Raw genomic sequence first — 27,554 nt, 5'->3', positions numbered from 1 at the left:
CATGTGTGCCGCTTCACTAAACTCTGCATGATGCATGGTCCTCCACGGAACTAAAATATCACACCAAAGGGATCTTCACATTTAGTCAAACCTTTTTTTTGTAATTTATTATTGTCATAAATTGTCAGGTGCCAATGAACTCTGGATATGTGCCGATATTTAACTTTCAATACCAAGTAATGGTGGAAACTCACGTGAATGATCCTGTCCTAATTATGTCATAAGTGCCAGATTCAAATCCTTAAATGTGTGTCTCTGCCATTTCTAATTGTTTACCATCAAGGACTTAGAATAGTATTGCAGAAGAGCGGCCATGGTAATAATGGGGGATTGAATTAGGAAACGGAATGATGAAATCGGGCAGGGAGAATTCCAGCTCGTATTGTAATGAACCCCCATGTCTGACGGAGCCACTTTGTGACTATGTTTGGTAAACCTCTTCAGGAGGAGGCATACCTCTGGATTTGTATAAAGCAGACTTATCTATATGGGACGCACAATAATGATTTCTCTTTTCATGGAAACTACAAGAGATTTAAACCTATTTGCAAGAAGGGGATAGTTAGGGATTTAGAAATCTGTAGGCCTATGTTACTCCTTGATTCAGCAGACAAAATAATTGTTGCGGTTCTGTGTTATGCTGAGCGTATGTGGCTGGTGGTGGGAGCGTATGTGGCTGGTGGTGGTGCTTGTCACTGTCCTCTGTACCTGCTTGTCTGTTGGTAGGATGTTGGTGTAGGTGGATGATTGACAGCTCAGAGAATGCTGTTTGAATGTGATGCGTGGATGGTTCCATGAGTGTCAGACATGAGCTGTGAATGTTTGAGCATGGCTCTGTAAGTGTCTCCCCTTATGTATCACCTGAATGTAACTGGAACATGAAAAATTAAAGAAGCTTGAATGTACCTTTGACTGAAGTCATTACATCATCCCAGGAAAAGTACGTATTCGCCGTATAAACTGGCCACAAGGTCTCCAACAAACCCTAAGCATGCTATGGAGGGGGGCATAGCCAAGCGACACACTCACCGCCCTGCACTTAGTTTCATCCATACTCAGGTAAGGAAGTTATTTGCTCTGCGCTGGATACTTTAAATCTTTCAGTGTGAAGGAAGTGACAGCTGACAGACTGTTACAGTTCTTTAGAGTTCAATCAGTGACAGGATAAGAACTGTTTTGCAGCAGAGAATGCTTAAAAAGTGAAAAGGCCGATTACTGCTTTGCTCTTTGTATGGAGTCTACTGATTGAACTAGGGAGCTCGCAATTTTAGTCGCACAATTGCGAGGCTGCAGCAGCCTTCTCTCCGCATCGAAGCACGCTGCAGAGGCATCACAGAGGTAACAATTAGTTAAGAAAAGCTGGTACCTATCTGAGAAAGAAAAAAATACCCTTTTGTTTGGCACGGGGTCCTTTGTTGGAACGCCTCACTTACAGCGCCCAACCTTAAAATACCAATTTCAGGCAAAGTTGCCCCTCTCTACAAGTTTGTTATGAAGCGGGAAAGACCATAGCATTGGTGGGGCATTTAAACTATCCTAAGCAGCCTACTTTCAATTCACATTGGAGCAGCCTCTAAAGATTTACTTGCTCCTCGACTTTCTGGCCCTGAAGACAGAGGTTTACGTTGGTTTTTTTTCACGTACTGAAATCAGTAGGCCTTCCCTCGGCCAAAGACAAAGGAATTGACAAGAACACTGGAAAAGTGGCCGAGGAGTCACCTTTTGATAAAATTCCAAAGGGATCTTTGTAATCTTCTGTGATACTCTATACGTTACTATACGCAGAGAACAAATAGAACTTTGGACTCTGCGTTAGTACCAGAAGGGGTTCCAAAAAACCGAGACAGCTCGGTCATTTGCCAGTGATACCCATGATTAGGTACAGGAAGCACCGCCAGCACTTTTTTAATCATTTATAATATATGACATAGGATAAAATAAATGTGATACCCTCCACTTGTCATAACAGTATACACATGCTGCAACAATTGCAACATGTGCTTTTAAATCAATTTTTACTGCATGAATGTAAAAAAAAAAACCCTAGTCCTAGGACAAACTCGTCTCTACAGCACACCGTCCCTGTGTGCATGACACATCAACAAACCACTGGTTACAGGTAGCCACGAGGACGCAAAAGAACTCAACTAAGGGCAAAATAATTAAAAAACTATTTTTGTTCATATTACTTGCTGTTTGCATTTCCTGAGATGTGACATGTGTGAAAATGTTGAATAGTGTACATCTCAGGTGCAGTACCCGACAAAGTCCAATATATATATGTACTTTCCACCATTCTGGCTGAAATGTCATCTATATAGCTTCAATAAACAGCCCTCTTTTGGTTTGTCCATTTATTTTAGTATGCACTGGCAAATATCCCACACTATGTGTTTAATTGATTAAAAAACGAATAGTTATACTCCTTTGGGATGGGTGATCGTTTATATCAGATAAAAAAAAATTAAGGCAGTTGGTGTCAGACTTTGCAAAATAGTATAGGAATGCTCTATTGTAATCTATAATTGAATTATACAATGCTGCAAACACTGCATATAGACAAGTAAGACATGATTACTCCGCTGCATATACTAATAGTATGTTAACATGTTCAGTAAAGCTTCAGAGGGCATCACATGTTCTTTCAGTTGATGACTGTGGATATCTAGAACACGACCAACAGGCTGCCTTGGGATTTTTGAATCACTCCTTTGCACAAGTGTATGACTTGGGGCAACTTTTGAAAGCCAGCAGAGCTCATTTTATTTATGGGGGCATAGCTCAGGGGAAACACGCTCGTCTTGGAAACAAGCCTACACTGAGCAGCTCAGGTTGGATACCCAGTCCAGCGCTTAGAGACAGGCCTCTGGCATGAAATGTGATCTAGAAAGGAAATGTTATCATATTTTTAAAATGTATTTGTTTAAAGCAATGTGGTTTACATCAAGGCTTCTGCTTATACATAATTCCATAGAGATTACAGCTAAAATGGCATAGAAACCATGCAATCAAACGTACATAGGTATTGGCTCTATAAATATTTGCACTAAAAGTATTTGTTAGCTACAAAACCCAAAATTCTTACCACAGAAATCCCAATTAAAATTAGCTTCCCTAACATTAATATTTTCTTAAAAGTTTCATTAATTACTCTGTGAAGCACCCAAGACACGTAATTCTTAATTCATGATAATTTTGCATTCTATACAAAGATGGTGTAATCTTTCAATGCTACTGTACTCATGGCAGGTGCAATATGTACATAATGTGGGGCTTTTTCCTAATCCCCCCAACACCCCATTTTTTGGAAACAAGTTTAATTTAAACTTCATAAAGATTATTGCATACTTTTTTTAGGAAACTGAATACAGTACATAGGAATCTCTTTAAAAGAAGGGAACACCCCTATACATTCTTTCAAATATTTGTTCTCACCAATATGTTGATGATTCCTTTTTTGATTTTAGGGGCCAAATTATTTATTAAATGCTTTCCTAAAAATATAGTTATTATCTAAGTTATTCCATATCAATGGATTTGATAAATCCTTAACAAACAATCTAATTGCTCAAATGTGACACTCTTGGGACATCTTCTTTAGGATATGAAATATATTTTAAGTGTTCCCTTCATATTTAATTCTAGCATATAGCATTAACCTCTGTTTCATATCATAGGACATTAAGGAATGTAATGTAATTTCACACCGTATGGCATATACCAGTGTACCATAAGGAAAACCTCATAGGTATCCTATTATGACGCTGTCAAGTTTGTTTAACCATTCCCACTCCATAATGCAGTCCATGTACAGAACATAGGTTACCATTGGGATTTCTTTAGATTGATACACTGTTAAAAAAGGAACCCAAGAGATTTCACCATATACTATTTCCATTTGTTTTAACTTCACCAATACTGGAAATTGTATTCCTCATCCTGAACAAATGTGTTGTATTGCATATACTGCTATAGATGGGTAATCCAAATTAAACATACTTCTGAACAATCTCTAGAGGTTTACCCTCCAAGGTCTAAATAAACCATCTATTTCTGCTTTTATTGTAGCTTCATTCTATAATCCCATTTTTTTCCAAGCTCAAATCAAGGGCATTTTAAATTGAATACCTGCTTATAGCCTTTTAACTTCATTGAGTGTTTTGCCTGATAGGATAGATATCTTCTGTGAAGGCCAACCATGGGATATGCATTGACACTCATTTTCAGGGGACAGATAATGGCATTTTCAAATGCTGATTCTAGATCTGAGAAATACAAAGTAAAACCTCACACGGCTCATGAAGTCTGATCTGGATATGTGTCATCTGATAGAGATGGCATTACTATCTTCAATAAACCCTGCAGAACATTTATTCTAAAAAACATGCACCATAGTTGGTCCCGATCTACCTTATCAAAATCAGATTCATGATCTAAAAAAGCAGCATACAGAAGCATATTTTTCAAAAAGAATGTAATTTTTTTCAAACAATTCAAAACAAAGTCACAAAATTGTGCTTCAGGGTCTTTTCTAAATACTTTTAGTTTATGATTAAAAATGTGATATTTGTTTGACCGTTTATGAAATCTCCTTAGCAAGCACTATGCAGACATTTCTCCTGAGATATCTAAAAGTGTGATAGGGCAATAGGTCAGCAACAATTCACAACACCCCTGTTTATATATTGGGATAATTAAGGAATGTACCTTAGACAATGTAATTCAATTCCTGAATATGTCTAATAAAATACCAGCCAAAATACCTGGGATTTTCTTCAATATCCTGAAAGAAAATTATCTGGATTTATTGTTCTCAAACTTTTCAATTTTAGAATTACTTCCAAAACATCTTCTTTTGCAAAATAAGCATCCCAGGTTTCCAAATTGTATATCTTACTGCCTTCATTAGTAGAGCTGTAACCCTATATTTTTCATTTAAGTATTTCACCCAACTCACTACTGCAATAGGAATAACACAGGTGCTTCTAGTAGGCCCAGAACACCTTGAAACTGTACACCAAAATGGCTTTGCATCTTTCGTCTCAATGATGTTCAACAACAATCTGCATCATTAAAAACAACATCCTTTTGTGAGCAATCAACCAATTCTCGTATTCCCAATAAAGATAATGTTGTTCACCACATCTCTCCTTGCTCCTTCTTACATGTACCTTGTCCAGCACTCTAATTTATCTTCACATAGTGTGGTTCCTGTCCCCAATAAAGGGGTCAAAATTGTATGTTCTATTACTCAAACAACATTTAGTAAACTTAGTAGGATTTGGCAACTTCCTTAAAAAAGCATTTCATTTCCTCAATAAAAGTCTTTTGACAGGTTGCAATGGAAAAACATTAAATGCAGTTAGTTTCAGAATTGTCACAAAATCATATCATTAAATGTATATATATTCGGGTAAGGCCATTAATAAAATTATTTGAAAATGTACTTCTATTTCCCTGTATTAAACATGACAACTGGTCATTGAAATCTAGAATGCAAATATTTATGATTACTCAAATTAGTCTCTGGTCATTTGAATTCCTTCAACACTTCTTATGTGGAGAATCACACAAACATACAATCTAAACTACAGTATGTATTTCATAATATGCCCATGAGCTCAGGATATCCCCCCTTTGCCTATCATTCTACATTATCATGTTCCATACATGCAACAATTCTGCCCACAACATACCTTCTTCCTTACATTTCGGAGGATACAGATCACCATGTAAAAGGTTGATGGATGAAGTACCAGCATAATTTGAATCTTTTGCATAGTTACTTCTGGGCATCTAGCATTTAAGTCTGCAATTACTATACCATTTTACTAAGTGGTATTAGGATGTCATTCTTCTAAGATAACACAAAATGCTTCTGTAACCATTGCTTTTCTATGCTACTCACTTGGATTATACATATTAATAATTAGCAAGCTTTATTATCCCACACTTTGAACCGAAAGGGCTCTGACCTTACTAGTAAAGAATTCTTTACATCTGATATAAAATATCCTGAAGGACATCCCTTTGGTCCTTTAGTGGCTGTATTTAAATGTTACCTTCTATTGCCAAGATGGATTTAAAGCATACCTCCTGGGGGGAAATGATATCACTGCCCAGGAATTGCTTAAAAAACAAATATACCTTCTTGTGTTTGAAGAACTAATGCTTATTCCATTGACCTTAGGCCTAAATCATCATTATGGTCTTAAATATGGCACAGAGGGCAGCATATTTGGGTGCAAAGACCACTCCCTTTCTGAAGTTAAATCTTCAGACCTGGTTGGCTCAATACATGCCACAACTCCTTGATTAGAACATTTTCAAATCAAATTGATCCTCATACTGTTCAGTTCCATATACTCATGATAAGAAAGGTCTTATATTTGCACTGATGTTGATGTTCAAAAAGTTCCACCCAATTTTATTTTTGTCATTTAAACTACAAAGTGAAAAGATATGGAGTAAAAGGAGCTGAAATTGCCTTACTAGCTTCTTTTGCTACTTCACATAGCATGTAGCGTAAATCCTGTCAGCGGGTTTTGCAGGGCAGACAGCACTTACAATGGATTCCTTTGGAATTCGGCTGCTTTCAACAGGGGTAAAAAGCATTCAGATTCCCAAGGAATCCATTGATTTTAAGTCAACATTAAGATAACATGCTTGCATAAAATCAAATAGTTTTTTGAAAGCGGATGGAAAAGGGAGTTGGTCCCTCCTTCTATTAAGAAATCTAGACAGTTTTCAAGTATGCTGCATTAATTATATTCATGATATCGAAAATGCACGCTCCTTGCAGAGGGTGCAGAAGGGAAAAAGGTGAGGCACATGTGTTTGCCGAGACATTCAAGACAATGGCACATTCTGTCAAGAATAGATTTTTTGATGGTTATGGTTGCGGAAATCATCCGCCATGCAGATTAGGCAGAGCAAATAGCAAGAGCACCTTAAAACAATCAAAAATAGCATTTAAAATCAACTGAAATTGATAATTGATGTGCGTTTGTGATATTTTGGTTACACGTCATTGTTTTATTGTGATCTCTCAAAAGTCATAAATATTTGTGTGGCCCTGTGTGAACACATTTTTCTAAATTATCGAGTTTACGCTGACATGCACCCACTCCCTTGTAATCTGAGTTGAGAAACGAACAATGACTCGATTTTGCAGGGATCTGGTTAATGAGCAAGCATTACTGTATGTAAGTAGACCATACCTTTCTTTTTCAAAACGAACGTTCTTTTTTGAGTCCGCTTCACACTTGTTAAAACGCAATTGTAATGGCTCTTCAAATGCTCCTCTTCAACACTCTTAAAATGCAATTCACTTGTCTGGTACATTCTCCCATCTGAGACGCTGAAAAAAATATTTTAACACTTGCATTATTTGTCTTCTCTTCCAGTATAACAAAAACTCACAAGTGATCAGTTATCATCATTTCACATATGAACAGAAGATTTAGCCCCAGGGTGTGTATCATGGGGTTATTTCCCAGCAGTAGCATACAGAGGGAATTAACTGCGCCGTTACTTATAGGTAGGTATGTTACCACCCACCATGTCATATGGGCCATGAAATTCAATTTCAAATAAGAAGTACACCACGTATCCAATATACCCATTTTCTATCTATGCTTAGACACAGTTCCCTGATACACTGTTAAGCATTATTATTCCAAAATATTGCTCTGCTATGTGTCCCCATGCCATCAGAATGCATTGTCCTTTTTTGTTATGGCATTTTAAAAGAGGGTGTTAGTTTTAATATTACTTGTATCATTTAAAAAATACAAATCAATATATACTATAGACAAAGATTGTTGCTTCAAAGAAAGCCAGTAAACTTGTGTACATGATGGGCATTTTAAATTTCATTAAAAACAGAGAACATTGTGTTTATTCAACAATGAAAATATTCTCCATATTTCCAATTATGCACAAGCTTAAGTGCTGTCCCTTTGATAATGTATCAGGATCCATCATTAGCGAACTCATATTCCCATCACTGATTGACCACCTGAGTCTCTACATGGCATATGCCACAATCTAATACAAGCAAGTTGGCTAATTAAGTTTCAAGATATTCAAATATATGACTCATTAAATACATCAATTGACTCATTCATTGGAATCATGGCCAGGTACACATGATTCACATGTGTGTTCAGTCTCATATTATTTCACATCTTAATAAACCCCTCTTCCATGAACTCACATGTCAGTGCATGAAGGCATAGCGACTGATTCACAAACATTACCATACAATAATCTGACTCACTCTTGGAAATAAACTATTTGATTCACAAAGAGGTTACTGGGAATAACCTAACCTGCTCCTGATGTGCCCTCCTTTTTCCAAGAGTAGGTCTATCTATAAGACTTTTTAGAATAATTTCATGGCTGATGGTTTTAATTGCATCTGGAATTTCACGGAAGATGAGATTGATTGGTGTCTCTGTGCTAGATTTGTTCTGTAGTGCATTGCAGATGGATAAGAGGGTTAATTGCATTGCCCAAATTGAACTGCATTCATTTTCTGTCTCTTTCATGATATTGTTGTTCTCCAAGTAATTCAAAATGTATTGTTAGATACATTTCACTAGGGATTATACTCCATTGGGAGCGCTGGAGACAGGGCAGTAGTTCAGAAGGTTGTTGGGATTTATTGTGTTTTTTTTTAAATAATGAAGGTTAGATGTATGACATGGGGAAGGAAGTGCTGCCAACCAAAGGTCCAAATCTCAAGGTACTGCACATATTTTACAAATGCTATTTCATGCAGAGCTTTCATGATCTTTATAGGGCAATTACTAGGCAATCAATTGATCCAAACTAGGCCAAAACACACTTATTTTCGTATATATAGATATATTAGCAAAAAGTACCTGTTCTCCCAACGGGTTCTGTAGACTGACAAGATAACACTCATCAACTCTGATCCTGTAGGTCCCTGTTCCGATTAGTTTATTACTAGATGTTCTTTGCACCCTATAGCAAACTGCACCACGAATTAGTGCGTGTGGCTGGCTGACGTACCCCGGAGCGAATGTTGGGGGTGGCGAGAATTGGTGCGCTGCTGCATACTGGCACCTTCCGTGCTCTCTCCCCACCTGTCACCTCACCCTCGCATAGTGCAGTTCATTGTGGTGCAAATATCTTGCAAACCGTGCATGCATACTAGGGCCTTGAAACATGGTTTTCGATCTACCATTGGGACCTAGAGTTTTGTTCCTTGTGTCGAATCCGGCACTTCTACGACCACATTAATGTGTCGCTGATGTCGGGAAACCGTGTCATGTGTGAATGTGCCGAATTCCGCAGAAAGAGGTGGGGTGGCCAAATGCTATGTAGCCAGTTATCTCCAGAGGGTCTGAACAGGTAAGTTTGCAAAATGTTCTGCAGATTGATGCAATTATGCAGAATTGTATAAGGAACAACGCTTTGCCAAGCCACAAACAGACAAACACATCTAGGGCCTAATTCACACAAGTGTTTTATAATGGCAGCACTCCATTGGAAAACCTGTGAATTAGGCCCTAAGAGTTTTGCTGGAATCCGGAGAAAGGGCTTGGATGTCCAAATGCCATGTGCCCAGTAGTGTCCGGAGTCTCGTATCATGTAATTTTGCAGCATTTGGCACAGATAGGTGAAATGGTGCGGAATTGTATAAGGAACAATGCTTCACCACAAACCCAGCCACCCACACATATTCACTTTTATGAATATAGATTCAGGGAAACAACCTTGGTTAAGAGAGAGTTAAGGTGATCAGATTTAACACAACAAAAACCCTTAAATTCAGCACTCACATTTCCAGCAAGTCCACTTTCACTTTGTGCCCTGTGCTGCGCAGAGTTTGACCATAAAGATGGCATTGCTGATGATATGACTGATGATGTCACTACTGACATCAAACATGACATCCCTAATAACACTGGTCTGATTCATTACATTTTGAAACATGACAACTCTACTTTGTTACATGCCATAGATGTACATATTTCACACCTACACATTACATTGCAGCCTGTCTTTGTTTCTTTAAATGTAACGTACGGTATACAATTGTAAGTACGTACAGACATTATTACAATGAAGTATAGTACATGTATGTATTTTGGAAGGACATGTTTTATAATTGAATACATTTATTTTCAAAAGAAATAACTAAAAATATTATCAATACAATTGCAGCGAGTATAATTAAATATGGACTTCCTAATCATCATTACGTTTTTATAATTTTAATTATGTAGTGTAAGTAACTCATATATTCATATATTAACCAAACTCAGAATTCACAGATTGTATACTATCACAATGCACAAGCCATAAACTTTCTTTTAAATGGGATTACTTTTTACAAAACGTGTCATCTAGAAAAGGTACTTTCCCTACAATGACATATTTTAATTGCTTACTAATGCATGAAATTCAAACCATGTGCATAATGTTACAAATTTTTATTTAACATTTTATAAGTTGATAAGTACTACAAATGAATGCTCCATGCGTAATCATATGTTACTTGAGTATGGCTGTATTGCTCCATGTCATGTTGTCAGTACTGTTATTTTCAATGAATTAAAATATATATCAAAAGTGGTCAACAAAAATATTGTAACTTTGATATAATCAGTTATATCTTATTGTCAAGGAGTGTGTCACAATGGTGCATACATGTTGTTCTTTTGGAGGGTTGAGTGCGGGCTGATCCGGAATTCAGGTTTGGGTCCGATGTCAGGCAGACGCAATGAACAAAAAAACACTTGTGTTGTCATGATCTCTGCTTCCAAAAGATCAGGACTTGCCCGACTCCCTTGGAAGCAGACCGATAACCCCGGTTCCGAGTGCCAGCCAGTCCCAATTGGGACCTTTTAGACCCTGTCCTGGCGCCAGTGGCACCAGGCTCATAAAGATGCCCAGTCCCAGCGCTGGAAGCGCCGGGCTCATAATGCTTGGGTGGACTTACCTGCAGCAGACCATGCTGCTTACTTACCTGCCAGTTGAACCCCTGATCCTCTTCTGTTTGGGACTACTTTTCCTGTTGGGTGGGGCAGGAGCCACTCCCTAGGTTCAGAACACTGGAACTCTTCTGGAAAGCAGGAACTCTTTTCTTACCTAGGCGTGGCTGTGGAAGGAGACACCTAAGCACTACAGGAGGCTATTTAAACCACACCCGATGGATGAATCTTGCTTTGCGTTATTCTGCATTCTCTGCAGCAGAGCGCTCATCGTGTCTTCTGCTTCTGATCCTGGGCCTAAGGGAACAAAGGCTTACCATCCTGGAATCCAGTCTTCAGCAGCACCTGTAAAGACAAAGAAAGAACAGGTTAGCACTACGGTCTTCAGTGGCAGCGCATCTCTTACCTGGTCCATCGGCTGTCACCAACGCCTCGCGCTGCATTCCGGCATCTGAAAGACAAAGGCTTACCTACTCTTCGCATGCTCCGGAGGTCTTCGCACTGCATTCCGGCATCTGAAAGACAAAAGCTTACCAGCTCTTCGCACGCTCCGGAGGCCTTCGGCGCTGCATCCCGCATCTGAAAGACAAAAGAAGGTGCGTTTAAAGACATTGGGCAACTTTATTACTCATGTGCCATTACTCCTTCCCACGCCAAATCCAGTGGGTATTCCAGCACCCTTCAGCTTCTCTAAAGCTCCGAACTTGTACCTGCAAGATAAAAAGGGACAGTTAGTGCGCATCGTGAAGCAGGCTACAAGCGCTTACTTACGTGCTTCCAGGCGCTTCTATTCCTCACGCGGGTTCCATCCTCAACTCTCAACAGCCCGCCATCTGCCATCGCCGGAACCCTGCAAAACAAGAGATATCATTACAAAAGACTTTTAAGACATTTGAAGTGCCCAGAATTTACCGTTTGTGCAGTTAACGACGGACAGCAGTCCTCTGAGGTGAAGAGGCCTGCACCCTTATCCAGTGAAGAAACTGGTTACGGCACCCTGCCCCGAGGCAGATGGAGAGCTCGGCGTTCACTTACCTAAGGTGAGGGCGTTAACCTTTGGGGTTCTACAGGAGAAGAGAAAGGGAAGAGGAGAGAGGCACCCAATAAACCCAGTTCATTAATCCCATATTTTCTATCTGCAGACATCTTACTCTTCTAGTCAGACATACAGTGCACAGAGGTCCAGCCCAAAGAGCCAACCGTGTGTTACACATCACCTTTGAAGATACGGCATTCACCCAGTCAAGACCGGCGCCTCTGCGGGAATCAGGTGAGCGTTACAGAACGCAAAGCCTACCGCAAAACTCCCACCCAGGCGCTATGGAAACCTCGGATACCGACCAGCTAGCCCAGTTACTTGGGGAACTAAGAGCAGAAGTGCATGCAGCCCGTCAGGAAACAAATGCTCTAAGAAGGGAACTGATTATTTCCAAGGAGCGAACAGACGATCTCGCTAGACAATTGCTACAGTCACAAGCCGGACAAACTCTGTTACCCGCATCAGGGGCAAATCTTCCTTCAACATCCTCTACGAACCCAGTGCAGATCAACCTACCTGGGAATGTACCTCTGGCTCCTCCCGAACGATTTTCTGGTGACCCAAAGAGGTTTGCAGTATTTATTAATCAGTGCCGGTTGCACTTCTTATGCCGGCTAGCAGCCTTTCCAACTGATCAAGCTAAGGTAGCTTTCGTGCTTTCGTACCTTAGTGGCAATGCGGCAGACTGGTCGATCCCTCTAGTTAATCAAGATGATCTGGTTCTCCATGATTTTCAAGCTTTTCAGCTCAGTATGGAAAAACTGTTTGCAAGACATTCACTGGGGCAGGCCTTGGACAATGAGCTCCTTTCATTGCGACAGGGTAATCAAGACCTTTTGGCTTATATTGCGTCTTTCAACAGACTGATAGTGGAAACTCGATGGCCTGAGGACAAAAGGATTACGCTGTTTTATAGAGGTCTACGTGGAGAGCTCAAAGATGTGTTAGCCCAAGTAGTGAATCCCCCGCAAGACTGTTCGGACTATATTGACTTAGTCGTTCAAATTGACCACAGACTGCAGAACAGGAAGGCCGATCGTTCCAAGTTTGATGCTCGAGTATTTTCCAAACCACCAACTCCTACCAAAGGAGTAGACTCCGGGGAACCCATGCAAATAGGGGGCCTGAAAGGACCACTAACACAAAAGGAGCGGGAAAGGAGAAAACAGCTGCAATTATGCCTCTATTGCGGAAACTCGGGGCACTTTCTTCGAGACTGTCCGGTGAAACCAGCCAAGAAGGCAGTAGGAGCTGCAGTTACCAGGGTCACAAACTCTGAGCAGGGAAACGACCTCGCCCGACAAGAATAGAGGTCCTCTTGCCGAGCGTTAAAACCAGTTCCGTGACCTCGCATTTCGTGATACCTATGGTCCTCATTAGCCCTGAACATCTGGATCGATTACATGCGATTGAAGCTTACGTCGACAGCGGTGCCATCGGCAATTATGTGGATCATGAAATGGTTTTGAGGATGAATCTGACTCTTTGTCCAAAAGCTGTAAAGAACGTCATTACTACGGTGGATGGTACGGAGATAGCCTCCGGACCAGTAACGCATACCACCCAAGAAGTGACGCTAGTAAGTCAAGATGGACACCATGAGAAGATCGTGTTCGATGTGATCAAGGCCCCTCAGTTCCAGATTATTCTAGGAATTCCTTGGTTAGAGAAGCACAATCCTCAGATCGATTGGCGAGCAAGAACGGTTCAGTTTCCAGAATGTGTCTCTACTTGTCACCCTCGACCTGGTGTTGCACTGGCAGCAATTTCCTCGGAGGCTCCCCAGTTACCTCCTGAATACCTAGAATTCCAAGATGTTTTCCGGAAGGATCAGGCTAACTCTCTACCTCCTCATAGGTCTTATGACTGCCAGATAGACCTGATACCTGGATCTACTCCTCCTTGTAGTAGAATTTATGCCCTCACCGAGCCTGAGAATCTTCACCTCCGACAATACCTGGATCAATACCTAGCGAATGGGTTTATTCGTCCTTCCAAGTCCCCTGCTTCCTCAGCTTTGTTCTTCGTTCCAAAAAAAGAAGGGGACCTTAGGACTTGTATAGATTATCGCGCCCTGAACCAGATCACCGTTAAGAATAGATATCCGTTACCTTTGATCCCTGAACTCCTGGACCAAGTCAGAAAAGCATGCATATATACAAAGCTGGATCTTAGAGGAGCCTACCACTTGGTACGAGTAAAAGAGGGCGATGAATGGAAGACGGCCTTCCGCACCAAGTATGGGCTATTTGAATATCAGGTCATGCCCTTCGGACTTTGCAATGCCCCGGCCGCCTTTCAATATTTTATGAACGATGTCCTCAGAGAGCTCATAGATGTGTGTGTTGTTGTTTACATTGACGACATTCTCGTTTATTCTTCATCGGAAACTGAACATCGGAAACACGTGAAAATGGTCCTCGAGAGATTGCGTCAACACAAACTTTTCGCTAAGTTGGAAAAATGCGTTTTCAACGTGACCGAAGTTGAATTCTTGGGATTCATATTATCACCTAGCGGAGTGCGTATGGATTCAAAGAAGGTCGATGCAATTCTCAAATGGCCATCGCCATCCTCCGTAAAAGGTGTTCAAAGCATGTTAGGCTTCGCTAACTTTTACCGCAGGTTTATCCCCGAATTCTCTCGAATAGTCCAGCCCATCACCGCCTTGTCAAAGAAAAACAAACGTTTTGAATGGTCTACCGAGGCGGAACAAGCTTTCCAGAATTTGAAGACTAGATTTATCTCTGCACCGATCTTAAAACATCCTCGCCCAGAACTCCCCTACATCGTTGAAACTGATGCTTCGAGCCTTGCCATGGGGGCAGTTCTATCACAAAAGGACCCAGTAACCAATCAGTTGCATCCTGTGGCATTTTGGTCCCGCAAATTCTCGCCTCCTGAAATCAATTACACTATTACTGATAAGGAACTTCTAGCTATCAAGTCCGCCTTTAAGGCTTGGCGGCATTATCTTCTGGGGGCCCGACACACCGTTACTGTGATTACAGATCACCGAAACCTGCAATATTTGAAAACCGCAAAAGCTCAATCCTCTAGGCAACTCCGTTGGGCACTATTCTTTGCCGAGTTTGTCTTCATAATTACCTATCGACCTGGTACAAAAAACGGTAAAGCTGATGCCCTTTCTCGGATGGGAGTGGAAGAACATTTGATCAATCCTAAACCTGTACCTATCATTCCAGAACAAAGAATTCTAGGTGAAATCGCCACACAATCCATAGAAGAAGTTAAGGATAAAGCCAGGCTACTGGTAACTCCAGCAGACATACAGAATTGGCATCTGCAGGGAAAGGACTTTACGGTGAAGGACAACCTATTATATTTCCAAGAACGGTTATACCTGCCCAGCACAGATTTACAGAAAAAGGTAATCTCTTGTTAACACGATTTTATAATGGAAGGACATCCCGGTATGACCAAGACCTCGGAAAAGATCAAGCGCTACTTCTGGTGGCCGTCTTGGAAAAAAGATATCAGAGACTTTATAATGTCCTGTGGAGTATGCGCCCAAAACAAGAGTCAAAAGGAAAAACCAGCCGGCCTCTTACGCCCTATTGACATCCCGCCTCGCCCTTGGCATACGCTTTCTATGGACTTCATCACCGATCTACCTCCATGCTCCGGATACAATACGATCCTAGTAATCTTGGACCTATTCTCCAAGATGGCGCATTTCATTCCACTCAAAGGCTTACCAACAGCAGCAACTCTGGCCCGAGAATTTCTCGAAAACATCGTCCGACTGCACGGTTTTCCTTCAGTTCTAATTTCGGATCGAGGTAGTCAATTTATTTCTCATTTTTGGCGAAGTTGCTGTCGGTCGGCTCAAATTGATGTGAGACTTTCGACCAGCCACCACCCTCAAACCGACGGGCAAACCGAGAGGACCAATCTAACTCTGGAACAGTATTTGCGCTGCATGCTACAACAAACTGAAAAAACTTGGAAAGATATCCTTTGGATAGCCGAATATGCCTACAATAACTCTTTCCACTCGGGAACTGGGAAGACCCCGTTTTTTCTTTTATACGGTAGTCACCCTCGAACCTCGGAATTGGATCCACTCCAAGATCTTGGAACACCAGCAGTAGACCACCTGCATTCTACAATCACCCAAGTCTTTAAGGAAGCCGTTTCTCACCTTCAAAGGGCTGAAGAACAATACAAGAAAGGAGCAGACCAACATCGGAAGGAAGCCCCCCAATATCAAGTAGGAGATCAAGTCTGGTTATCCACCAAATATCTACCTCTAAAAGGACCACGCACATTCAACCCAAGATACCTTGGTCCCTATTCCATCACTACCATAGTAAATCCAGTAGCGGTCAAGTTGGACTTGCCCCCTCACAGGAAGATACATCCGGTCTTCCACGTCTCTCTATTAAAACCCGTGCAACCTCAAACCCGATTAACTACAACTCCAAAACCTATTCTAGTTGATGGAGAACTCGAATTTGAAGTCAAAAGCATCTTGGATTCCAAGATCTCCAAATCTAAACTATTTTACCTGATTGACTGGAAAGGCTACGGTCCCCAAGAAAGATCCTGGGAACCTGCAGAATATGTCCACGCGCCTCGTCTAATCAAAAGATTTCATCGAACATTTCCTAACAAGCCCAAACCCCCGGAGAAGCCCGGTTTGGGAGGGGCCTTGAGGGGGGGTGCTGTCATGATCTCTGCTTCCAAAAGATCAGGACTTGCCCGACTCCCTTGGAAGCAGACCCATAACCCCGGTTCCGAGTGCCAGCCAGTCCCAATTGGGACCTTTTGGACCCTGTCCTGGCGCCAGTGGCACCAGGCTCATAAAGATGCCCAGTCCCAGCGCTGGAAGCGCCGGGCTCATAATGCTTGGGTGGACTTACCTGCAGCAGACCATGCTGCTTACTTACCTGCCAGTTGAACGCCTGATCCTCTTCTGTTTGGGACTACTTTTCCTGTTGGGTGGGGCAGGAGCCACTCCCTAGGTTCAGAACACTGGAACTCTTCTGGAAAGCAGGAACTCTTTTCTTACCTAGGCGTGGCTGTGGAAGGAGATACCTAAGCACTACAGGAGGCTATTTAAACCACACCCGATGGATGAATCTTGCTTTGCGTTATTCTGCATTCTCTGCAGCAGAACGCTCATCGTGTCTTCTGCTTCTGATCCTGGGCCTAAGGGAACAAAGGCTTACCATTCTGGAATCCAGTCTTCAGCAGCACCTGTAAAGACAAAGAAAGAACAGGTTAGCACTACGGTCTTCAGTGGCAGCGCATCTCTTACCTGGTCCATCGGCTGTCACCAACGCTTCGCGCTGCATTCCGGCATCTGAAAGACAAAGGCTTACCTACTCTTCGCATGCTCCGGAGGTCTTGCACTGCATTCCGGCATCTGAAAGACAAAAGCTTACCAGCTCTTCACACGCTCCGGAGGCCTTCGGCGCTGCATCCCGCATCTGAAAGACAAAAGAAGGTGCGTTTAAAGACATTGGGCAACTTTATTACTCACGTGCCATTACTCCTTCCCACACCGAATCCAGTGGGTATTCCAGCACCCTTCAGCTTCTCTAAAGCTCCGAACTTGTACCTGCAAGATAAAAGGGACAGTTAGTGCGCATCGTGAAGCAGGCTACAAGCGCTTACTTACGTGCTTCCAGGCGCTTCTATTCCTCACGCGGGTTCGATCCTCAACTCTCAACAGCCCGCCATCCGCCATCGCCGGAACCCTGCAAAACAAGAGATATCATTACAAAAGACTTTTAAGACATTTGAAGTGCCCAGAACTTACCGTTCGTGCAGTTAACGACGGACAGCAGTCCTCTGAGGTCAAGAGGCCTGCACCCTTATCCAGTGAAGAAACTGGTTACGGCACCCTGCCCCGAGGCAGATGGAGAGCTCGGCGTTGACTTACCTAAGGTGAGGGCGTTAACCTTTGGGGTTCTACAGGAGAAGAGAAAGGGAAGAGGAGAGAGGCACCCAATAAACCCGGTTCATTAATCCCATATTTTCTATCTGCAGACATCTTACTCTTCGAGTCAGACATACAGTGCACAGAGGTCCAGCCCAAAGAGCCAACCGTGTGTTACACATCACCTTTGAAGATACGGCATTCACCCAGTCAAGACCGGCGCCTCTGCAGGAATCAGGTGAGCGTTACATGTGTGTTTTACAGTGTAGGATGTGGTTTCATGGCAAGATCAGGCAATGGGCAGAAGTAGGCGATAGATGTGGGAGACCAGTTAAAGCTTGAGAGACTGAATAAACGCTATGCCTGACTCTGAGTTGGGGTGGGGCTTAAATAGTCATGCTGGCATCATGGTTGTGCAGCTCATGCTAGGAGTTGTAGTTGGTGGTCAATTTCACACTTTCAGCTTCGGCCTCTCACCAGATAAGCCCCTAGCTTCTGGGGTTTGTGTGTGCCCCCAAGTGTCTGTGTATGCAGTACATACCCTAGGGGAATGGGTCTGACAGTATGGGAGACCAAGGAAGAAGAGAATATCAGAATATCATCTAAGTATACGTATATGTAACGACCAAGGATGTCTAAAAAATGTCACATCCATGAACCGCTGGAATATTTCTTGGGCGTTGTTTATTCCAAATGGCCTCACTTGGTACTCATACTGGCAATATGGGGTTTTAAAAGTCATTTCCCACTCGCCATCTGGTTTCATGCATAGTAGATGTTATGTCCCCCAAAAGGTCTAGTTTGGAGAAGTCTGTGACGGAATGCAAGGATTCCAAATCATCTCGTATAAGGGGCAGTGGGTAACAGTCTTTAAGTGTGGTGCCATTTAGTTCCCGGTAATCCATGCAAGGTCTGAGGGTGCCTTTCTTTTTGGGGACGAAAAACAGGGATGCCCCAGGTGTTGACTTGAATGGTGTGATAACTCCCTTTTCTAAACAGTCATCCAGGTAGTTTCATTAAATCTATTTTTCTTTGGAGTTTAGGGAATATATATCTCTCGTGGAACATGTTTGTCTTCCTGGATCCGAATCTTGCAATCATATGGCCCATAGGGCTATAGCGGAATTGCTTCAGGTTTCAACAAGACATCCAGGTACGGATGGTACTCCATTGGAACCAGCTCTGAGAGGTATTCATGCTGTCTTGGGCGTTGGTGTTTTGGGCACCATACACTGGAGACACAAGGCTGGTTGGAAGAACAACAGTAGGTAGAAGAGTGGTCCAAGCAGAAATGTATCATATTAGTAGCCCAATTGACCTGTGAGTTGTGTTTGGTGAGCCACAGCAGCCTCAGTAACACTGGGTGTGTAGGGGTCTTGATGATGTCATTGGCCAGTACTTGTTCATGTTGGTTGATGCGAACCAGCGGTGCTGTTGTCTGGTGTGTGAAAGGGCCAGAAGATAAGGGTGTTCCATCTATTCCCTCAATCATATCGATGGGAGCCTGAGAATCCATGGGCACTGCCTTGTTTAAGACAAAGGCATGTTCAATGTAATTCCCGAAGGCCCCACAATCCAGCAAGGACATGGTGGCTCCGTTTTATGAGTTTGATACGTCCACCGTAAAGTAAGAGCAATGAGTGGAACTGGTGCTATGGAAGGTAGTTGCTGAGTAGGAAGGTTGGTTGGTTGCTTTTCAGGAACCCCTTTAGATTTCCATTGTTTTAGGAGGACGTACAGGACAATTGCCAGTATAATGTCCAATACCACCACAATACATACATAAACGATTCGTCCTTCTGTATTTTTCACTCTGCTTTGGTCAAAGGACAACAAAGGGCACCCAAGTGCATCAAGTATTCAGAGGACAGACTTGTTGGGACCTTTCCCATAGGACGGGTTATGTTAGTACATTGTCGTTTAGTCCCAAGTTCATTCAGATGGTGGTCAATACATAATTACCCTGTTCTAATTATTGGTCCTTAAACTCTTCTCACAGCTCATGTCTGAATAGTGTCTTCTGGATAATCTTTGGCCACACGGATTCTGCGGCTGCCTGTCAGAAGTCTTAAATGCACCCGACAAGGTCCTGTGTTCCTGGCGGACCAGCTGTTTCTGGGCTACAACTGAATAATTGGGAGACTGGAAGACATCCAAAAATGTCTTTTCAAAGGCTGGAAAGGAATCCAACTGTGGGTTGACACAAATGGAGCCCTTCAAGCCTGGGCAGTTCCTGTTACGTTATTGTGGATTAAACCAATTTTGGTAGTATCACTGGAGAAGTGGGAGGGACTGAACAAGAACTGGATTTTGCAACAATTACAAAAATCATTCAGTTTACTAGGTTCTCCATCGAACATCAGTGCCCCTCATTCGGCAATGGCAGAATAAGAGTTGGTAACCAATGTATGATGATGCTAGGCATCTCTCAGCAACTTGATCTCATCCTTCAGGATGACTACTTCCGGTAGATAGCCATAACTTCATTTCTCAGCTCCTGTATAGCCTCCATGAGGTCTTCTTCATCGGAAATGGGTGTAAGGTATCCCAACTTGTCAAGGAGCTCATTGTGCTGGTGAGCACTTGTTGGTCTTCTGGAGGGGTTGAGTGCAGGCTGATCAAGAGTCCAGGTTTGGGTCCACTGTCAGGCAGAAACAAGGAACAAAGCATCACCAGATCCCAGGCCTTGATACCAGGAAGTGTCTGTGTTCCACTCCCTGCTTCTAAGGTAGTCACTCCGTCCACTATAGGAGTAAGGGCAGTATACACACTGAGTGGATGGTAGATGCTGGTTGTAGGCCGGATGCAGATGGCCATGGGGTGACAGTTCTGGATGAAGGACTGCAGCACAGCAAATCAGGTAACAGACCAAGCAAGCAGCTAGTGAAGACTAGTAGTGAAGGTGGTACGTTTAAGGAAAAGGCAGATAGACCAATAAGGGAGGAGGGAGTCAGAGACAAGGAATCATGTAATAGGGGAGGTGGAGCGGACCAAAGGGCTTATGTCCGGGACCAGTAGAAAGGGACAAGTACAGGCATAAGTCAGGAAGGAATGGAAAGCGGGCAAGGGCATAGGTACAACAGTGTCACTCACCAGAATGAGTTGAGCTGTGATCAATAGGGTCTCCGGCGGTGCTTTGCAGTTGCCAGGATGGAAATGAGGCCTCTTTATTAATGTGCAAGCTTAGAAGAAGTGCAATGGCTACTGCACATGCACTGAAGCTTGATACTGGTCTCTAGATAATGCCTAGATGGTCCAACATTGCGTCACCTGTGCCATGGGCTTGCCGGGTGTGCCAGCTTGCATTCAGTTGTGCAGGGTAAGCGGGCTGGTACATGCATTGGGCAATTTGCCACCACAAAAGGAGCCCCCATGGTTGAGGTAAGTGAGTGTGGGGTGCGGTGGTGATACATATATAATGTAATTATTGATCTCATCAATTATGTCATGCATGATGGCATTAGTGACACCACCAGTGACACCATCAGTGATGGCAACTATGATGTAATTAGTGATGTCAACTTCAATGTAATCAGTGATGTAATTAGCGATGCCACCCATGATGACATTAGTGATGCCATCTGTGATGCCATCATTGTGTTTAGACGCTGGGCGCAAAGTAAAGGTGGATTTACTTGAAATACAAGTGCTGAACTTCAGGGGTTTGTTGCATTAAATCTGATAACCTTAACTATCTCTTAACAAAGTTTTTCTCAATAAATATAAAAGGTTTTGTTGCAATGGTATTTTTATGTTAAATGTAACTCTCTATTATCTAAGAAATGTTCACTGAAATTCAAGGGTTTTGATATACTAGTTTCTGTGGTGACCACTGGCCACTGTACATGTTGCACCAGTCGGTTGTGGCCACTGGACATGTTGCACCAATATGTTTCTTTGGGTCCCACTAGACATGGCTTTCGGCCATACCCACTGTATTTGTTGCACCAACCAGTTTCTTTGGGGCCCACTATCCATGGTCTTTGGCCATGGACACAGTACTTGCTGCACAAATAGGTTTCTTTGGGGTCCACTAGCCATGGCCTTTGGCCATGACGAGTGGCCATGGCAACTGTACATTTTTTTGGGGCCCATGGACCAATAGGTTTCTTTTGGGCCCACAAGCCATGGCCTTTGGCCAATGCCACTGTATATGTTGTACAAGTAGGCTTCTTTGGAGCCCACAAGCCATTTTATTCGGGCGTGACCACTGTTCCTGTTAATATAATAATCTCTTCCCAAATACTCATCCCCCCCTGCCAATAGTTGCGATATCCTGATGTGTACATTTTTGTTTCCACTCCCTATCCCTGTGCTGTTACACCAGTATTCGCCCAATAATGGGAAAAACAAGTGAAAATTGCTGCGGTAATCCCCAGGTATTCCACCGATAATCCGCAAAACACTAAAAAATCAAAATCTCTTTCCCATCCTCACAGACACTTACCATCTGCCCCACTCCTCTTTCCTTGCTCCTCCCACTCCGCTCAGCTGCTTCCCCCTTCCCTAGCCCTAGCCCTCTGCCATTATCTGTGATGCATTTCCTTTTCTAACTGTGTTTTGCGGTATTACTGCAGTAATCTTGTGAGATTTCCCCAGTATATCCCTGATAAACCGAAAACTTGCATACTCTAACTGGCTTCCAGACCACCTCCAACTCCCCAACTTTACATGGTGCGCTCTCTACTCTTCCTCAGCTCTACCCTGATTGATTCCATCATTTTCCTGCTCCAAATAGCTTTTTGAGCATGTTTCATTTTTACATTCTCAGGTGTTATCGCAGTAATAGCTCAAATCGAGCAAAACGAAAAATGATGACTATACATTTATGAAAAGCCCCTGTGCTGCAAAGCATAATGGGAGATATGGCTATCTTTTGGGAGCAGTGGCACATACTTCCCCATTGATTTTTTTTTTAACTGCTGAATGGATTTACTCCAAACCTGTCCTGAAAATCGCCCAGCTTGTTTCCTGCTTGGTCCGCATTATTTGTGCTTTGACTTTTTCTCTATGGGAAAATAAATGGGAGTAGAGCACAAACACATTTTATTTGCTTTCTTTGTAGCTTTTTCATAAAAAAAAAAAATCTTTCCACAATGTCCCGCAGCAAAACTGAAATGTTTACATAATTGAAAAAAACATTTAGTCAGGACACTTCCTTTTTACAAAAGGTAGCTCATTACATCTGCTTGTTGAAATGTAAATGGCTGTTGAGGGCTGAGTTGGTTCATTTCCATCTCCCGTACACTTCCTGTTGGGACAGATACCACCTTGTGCAGAGGATGCAGCCTGACAGCCCATCTCCATTTATGGAAGGGCATTCATAAATGAAATAAATAATGCATACCCGCTTTGCGATGATGCATGTTTCTTTTGAGAACTGTGGATACCCAGGCCAACAGACAATAAACCCTTCTCTATGGCACATACCGAAGATTCTCCTGCCACATCTGCAGCCACAATGGGGCAATCTTGTTGGCTGCAGCTTTCACATTCTTTGCCCCATGGGTTATAAATATTATACACGTTTGCGTTGGAACTGTATTGCAGTTTTGCGTGATTGCTATTCTACCCCTTTGCTCTCTTCCAACAAATTCTTCTTTGTTTCGTTTTCATTATGCTCCTGTTTCCTCCTTCCGGCAGCTGCAAAATCCCCTTCAGGGGAAGGCACACCTTGCTTTGTGAGGCACCGTTTATCTTGGCAACTCATCATGCCATTGGCCTCGCTGTCAAGAATTTCCTATTTCCTGGAGGGAGTCCACATTTTGAAGCTGAGGTTATGCAGCTGCCTCAACACTAGTTGAAGGTGTAAACTGGGGAAAAGGGGGTGGTCCATGTACTCATGTTCCCCTGGGGTTGTGTTCACTGTCTGAACGGTGTTTGAAGCCTTTAGAAAACAGCAGGAGAGATTACAGAGAGTGAGAGAGAGAGAGAGAGGGGAGAGAGAGACAACCCAGGAATCCAGGCCCTGTTCCAATTGGCTGACAAATGCTATTCATGTACTGAATGATGTTGTCTTGACAGTCAAATGTGTCAGCAATTCCCACTGAGCACAGTGCGTGAGCAAGTTAGAATTAGTCTTCTGACAGCACGTACACTGCCATCCATTAAGGAAGGTAAAGTGAGCGCCTGGAATGTCCATATTTGAGGAATCCATTTCCCTGAATCTAATGCGTGGGCCTGCCATATTCCCACCCCTCTTATGGTCATGAGTTGACTCTCCAGACTGCCTCCTCCACTCATCGGTCAATTCTGAGGTCCTTATTGCACCCAGTGGAGAATATATCAACATAAGATCGGGAGCGAGAGAGAGAGGGAGAGGGGGAGACAGACAGACAGGGTTTGAGAGTGGGGAAGCGAGAACGGAAAATGAGGACTGTCTGCAGAGACCAGTTGCAGGAGTATGGGGAAGAATCCAGACTGTTTTGCCTGATTAGGCCTTCTCATTCTTTTTTTGTAAACTTTCTTTATCAGCAATGATCCAACATGAAATTACATACACGTCTGCTGTCATTTCACTGTACAGAAGTCCTTCGCTCCAACATTGAATCGCATTAATCTGGATCATTACCATGTTTATAAAACAACACTTGTAACTCGAGAACAATTAACAACCACTATGCCATGGACTACTCTATTCCAACAGATCATTACTACATCATACACCTGGTAGGATGGAACGTATACAATATTGTTAAGCGCTTCAACAGTGATGGTCTATGGTACAGAACAGTCAGGCACTTAGGAATTTCTAATAGGAACCATATGCTAAAGCACACACCTTTTCCATGGCCAACACCCCCATAGTCTCACCCACCATAATGCCATCACAGTGCCCTCAGCATTTTTCAGCTGGAGTGCCAGAACCACTTTGGCTGCCATTAACATGTGCATGACCAGTGTTGCTTGAGACCCACTTGCCGCTGTTGGTAGGGGGGCAGTGTCACCCCCCTAGGCACTTTAGCATGAGGCGATGTGCATTTGATGCACTATGATGGGCCAGGAGGAAAAGTGGATGGTGAGAGGACCACCTCCCAAAACAAAAGGAACCCAATCCAATATAATCAAATATAATCAACTCACATTGTATAGCATAGGGCACGAGCAAGGCTGTTATTTTGTGTAGATATTAGTAATCATAGGCAGAAGGTAAGGCCTGCGCAGCGAATGCAGCATTGAATAGACTGGGCCCATATTACGAGATGAGGGAAATCTCCAGCCATGCCCAAGCTCCCATGAGGACAGCCCACACCCCCAACTGCCACAACGCCTATTCATTGTTCTAACAGTGTTGCAAAGATGTGTTTTTTTACTCAAAAAGAATGTGGTCTACAAGGCCATGACCACAGACCGATGCCTGGTGTGCATGTTATCTCACACTGGCCACAGCATGACCCGGCCCATCCACAGGCGACCACGAGTTATAGCCTGTATAACTGACTAAACCTTAAAATCCCTGAATTCCATGTCACCAGTTTCGCTTTGACCACCAACCCCAAAGTAACAAGTCCTGCAATTTTCAAAGAGGACGGACATGGCACATCATTGAGCGTCAATCCTGTGATTTGTATTGCGAGGTGCTGGGAGGAATACATTATAGTTCAAAACGAAGGTGGAGACTGTGCAGCCGGAAGGCACAGAAAGGAGTGAGTGAAATGTGTGTGTGAAGGTTAGATTGCCCCAGAACCTCCTCTGTGTGTGTTTTAAGGCCTGCCAGGTGCACAGTATAAGTGATAAAGTAGTTATATGTGGAAGATGGACGGAATGGGCAGGTACAAATGGCCTTGCAACTCTTATGGAGGCACGTGGGTTTTTACAATATGTATTGCGTCATGTATGATGATGTTTTCCTTTATAAAATGTAGCTTGCACTACTTTTCAGAAGAACGTTCTGATCAGCAGAGCTCTTTGCTGTTGCTCTCATCTGTGTGTGAGATTAAAATGTGTTATCCTTACAAGATCGACTTGAGCCTTTCTTCCCTAGTGTGTTATATTCTCTCTGACGTAAGTGTTCATTGGCTTGCCTTCACTGCATATACTCCCAGTAGTATTATGATCATGGATAATGGCAATTGCACACCCACAATATCCTTGATGTGCACCAAGATCTCTTTCCAGAACAGGTTCCCTATCGGGCTGTGTGAAAAACGAGAATGTGTCTCACCCACTAGTCTCCGGGGATATGTCATCCAGGTGGCCAGGACATGGCCATCACTTTTGGATCTAGTTCCTTGGGGTGGGCCAGTGTGGGAGGATCACGTGGGTGAGGGGTCTTAGAGGAGTGAGAGTGGGACACCGGAGGGCGAGATGAAGTATCCCCTTCCCTATAACACCTTCACCCCATACTACCAGGTAAGATATTTAGGAACTCTACACCTACCATTTACAACACAAACACCTTCGCACAAACAGCCCGCTATTGGAGAAAACAGACTAACACCCGAGCAGCATACCTGACGTTTCCCAATACAATGGTCAGGCGAGGTCAAGCAATTACTAACCATCACACACCTAACTTCCATTATGCTTGCCCACATGGATAAAAGGCGGAGAATGAGAGCATACCCTGTGCAAGGCAAAGCACATGAGGAAAGGGCAGTTTTGAGATGGTAGCTGAATGAGAGAAGGAAGACAACAAAACAGATGGGGATAGCAAGGAGGAAGGATCCCTTAACCTTTTTGACAAGGAACCGTTACTTTCAGAACCTTCGAGAATAGAAACCATAAGACCAGGAAACCAGACTGAAGAATCTTGCATTGTGTGTCAGAGATACCCTCACACATCAATAATCAAGGTGGGGAGAAGCAGTAGCCGCTGTGGTACCGTCCTTGGCACTAAGAACAAAGCAGGGTCAGTGAAATCAACACACCCGGTTAGTTGGGAATACCGATACAAGACCGGTCTGTGTTGAACCCAAAGTTGCAAGCAACAACATTGTATGGCGAGCACTGGAACGAACATTGTTAAAACGTGTGTGATGAGAGAGGAAAGTAAAATTGAATTGATGATGATGATTGAACTTTAAAAGCAAGATACAATACCTTTGACAGAGTGGTCCAGCATCACGTGGATGCTCAATCAGAGGTCTCTGTAAGGTATCCAGCTGAGAAGTGGTAAAAGCGAAAGTGTGAAAAAGTTTATATCAAGACGAGAACAAATAATTGTGAATCAAAGTGGTCCTGCAACAGGTTTAGCAAAATCCCACGCACAGTCGAACGTCTTTGATTTTGATGAAGTAAAGAAAGTTTGGAAAAGTATATAAACTTGGTCTGAACCCGGCGACGGGACACCAATTGAAGGTTTTGTGTTAAAGTGGGTCTGAGATTGGCCTAGGGGAACCTGGGTTGAACAGAAAATCTCCAGAGAAGTTGTATATGTGAAATCCTGTGTAGAAAGGAACTTTAATGTTTGTCGTGTTGCATCAGGCCCTCTGAAATGAGAGTCTTTGAATGGCAAAGAGACATTGGAACAGAAGGCCTTGATGTTCAGGTTTTGAATTGCATCCTCATTCTAGAGAAGCCAGAGAGTGTGCTAAGCTCAAGTTTACTGCCTTGTCCTGTGCTGAAAACGTGGGGAAGGGAAGCCAACAGTTTGATCCTGACATATCATTTCTTGAACACTTTTCTTTTGCATAACATT

The 27,554-nt window shown here is 42.9% G+C and overlaps 1 protein-coding gene across 2 annotated transcripts in view; it reads right to left on the bottom strand.

Moving 5' to 3' along the window:
• Positions 1–27,554, bottom strand: part of LOC138525566 (interleukin-18 receptor 1-like) — a 574,775-nt gene that overhangs the window by 141,941 nt on the left and 405,280 nt on the right. For both annotated transcript variants that reach the window (XM_069635601.1, XM_069635603.1), the window contains exon 7: positions 7,221–7,360. In XM_069635601.1, the coding sequence (XP_069491702.1) occupies positions 7,221–7,360 (140 nt within the window). The remainder of the gene's footprint in view (positions 1–7,220; positions 7,361–27,554) is intronic.

The sequence above is a fragment of the Ambystoma mexicanum genome, chromosome 7p (genome assembly GCF_040938575.1).
Source record: "Ambystoma mexicanum isolate Mex_15411 chromosome 7p, UKY_AmexF1_1, whole genome shotgun sequence".
Lineage (NCBI taxonomy): Eukaryota > Metazoa > Chordata > Amphibia > Caudata > Ambystomatidae > Ambystoma > Ambystoma mexicanum.
This window is presented reverse-complemented; position numbering and strand designations above follow the sequence as displayed.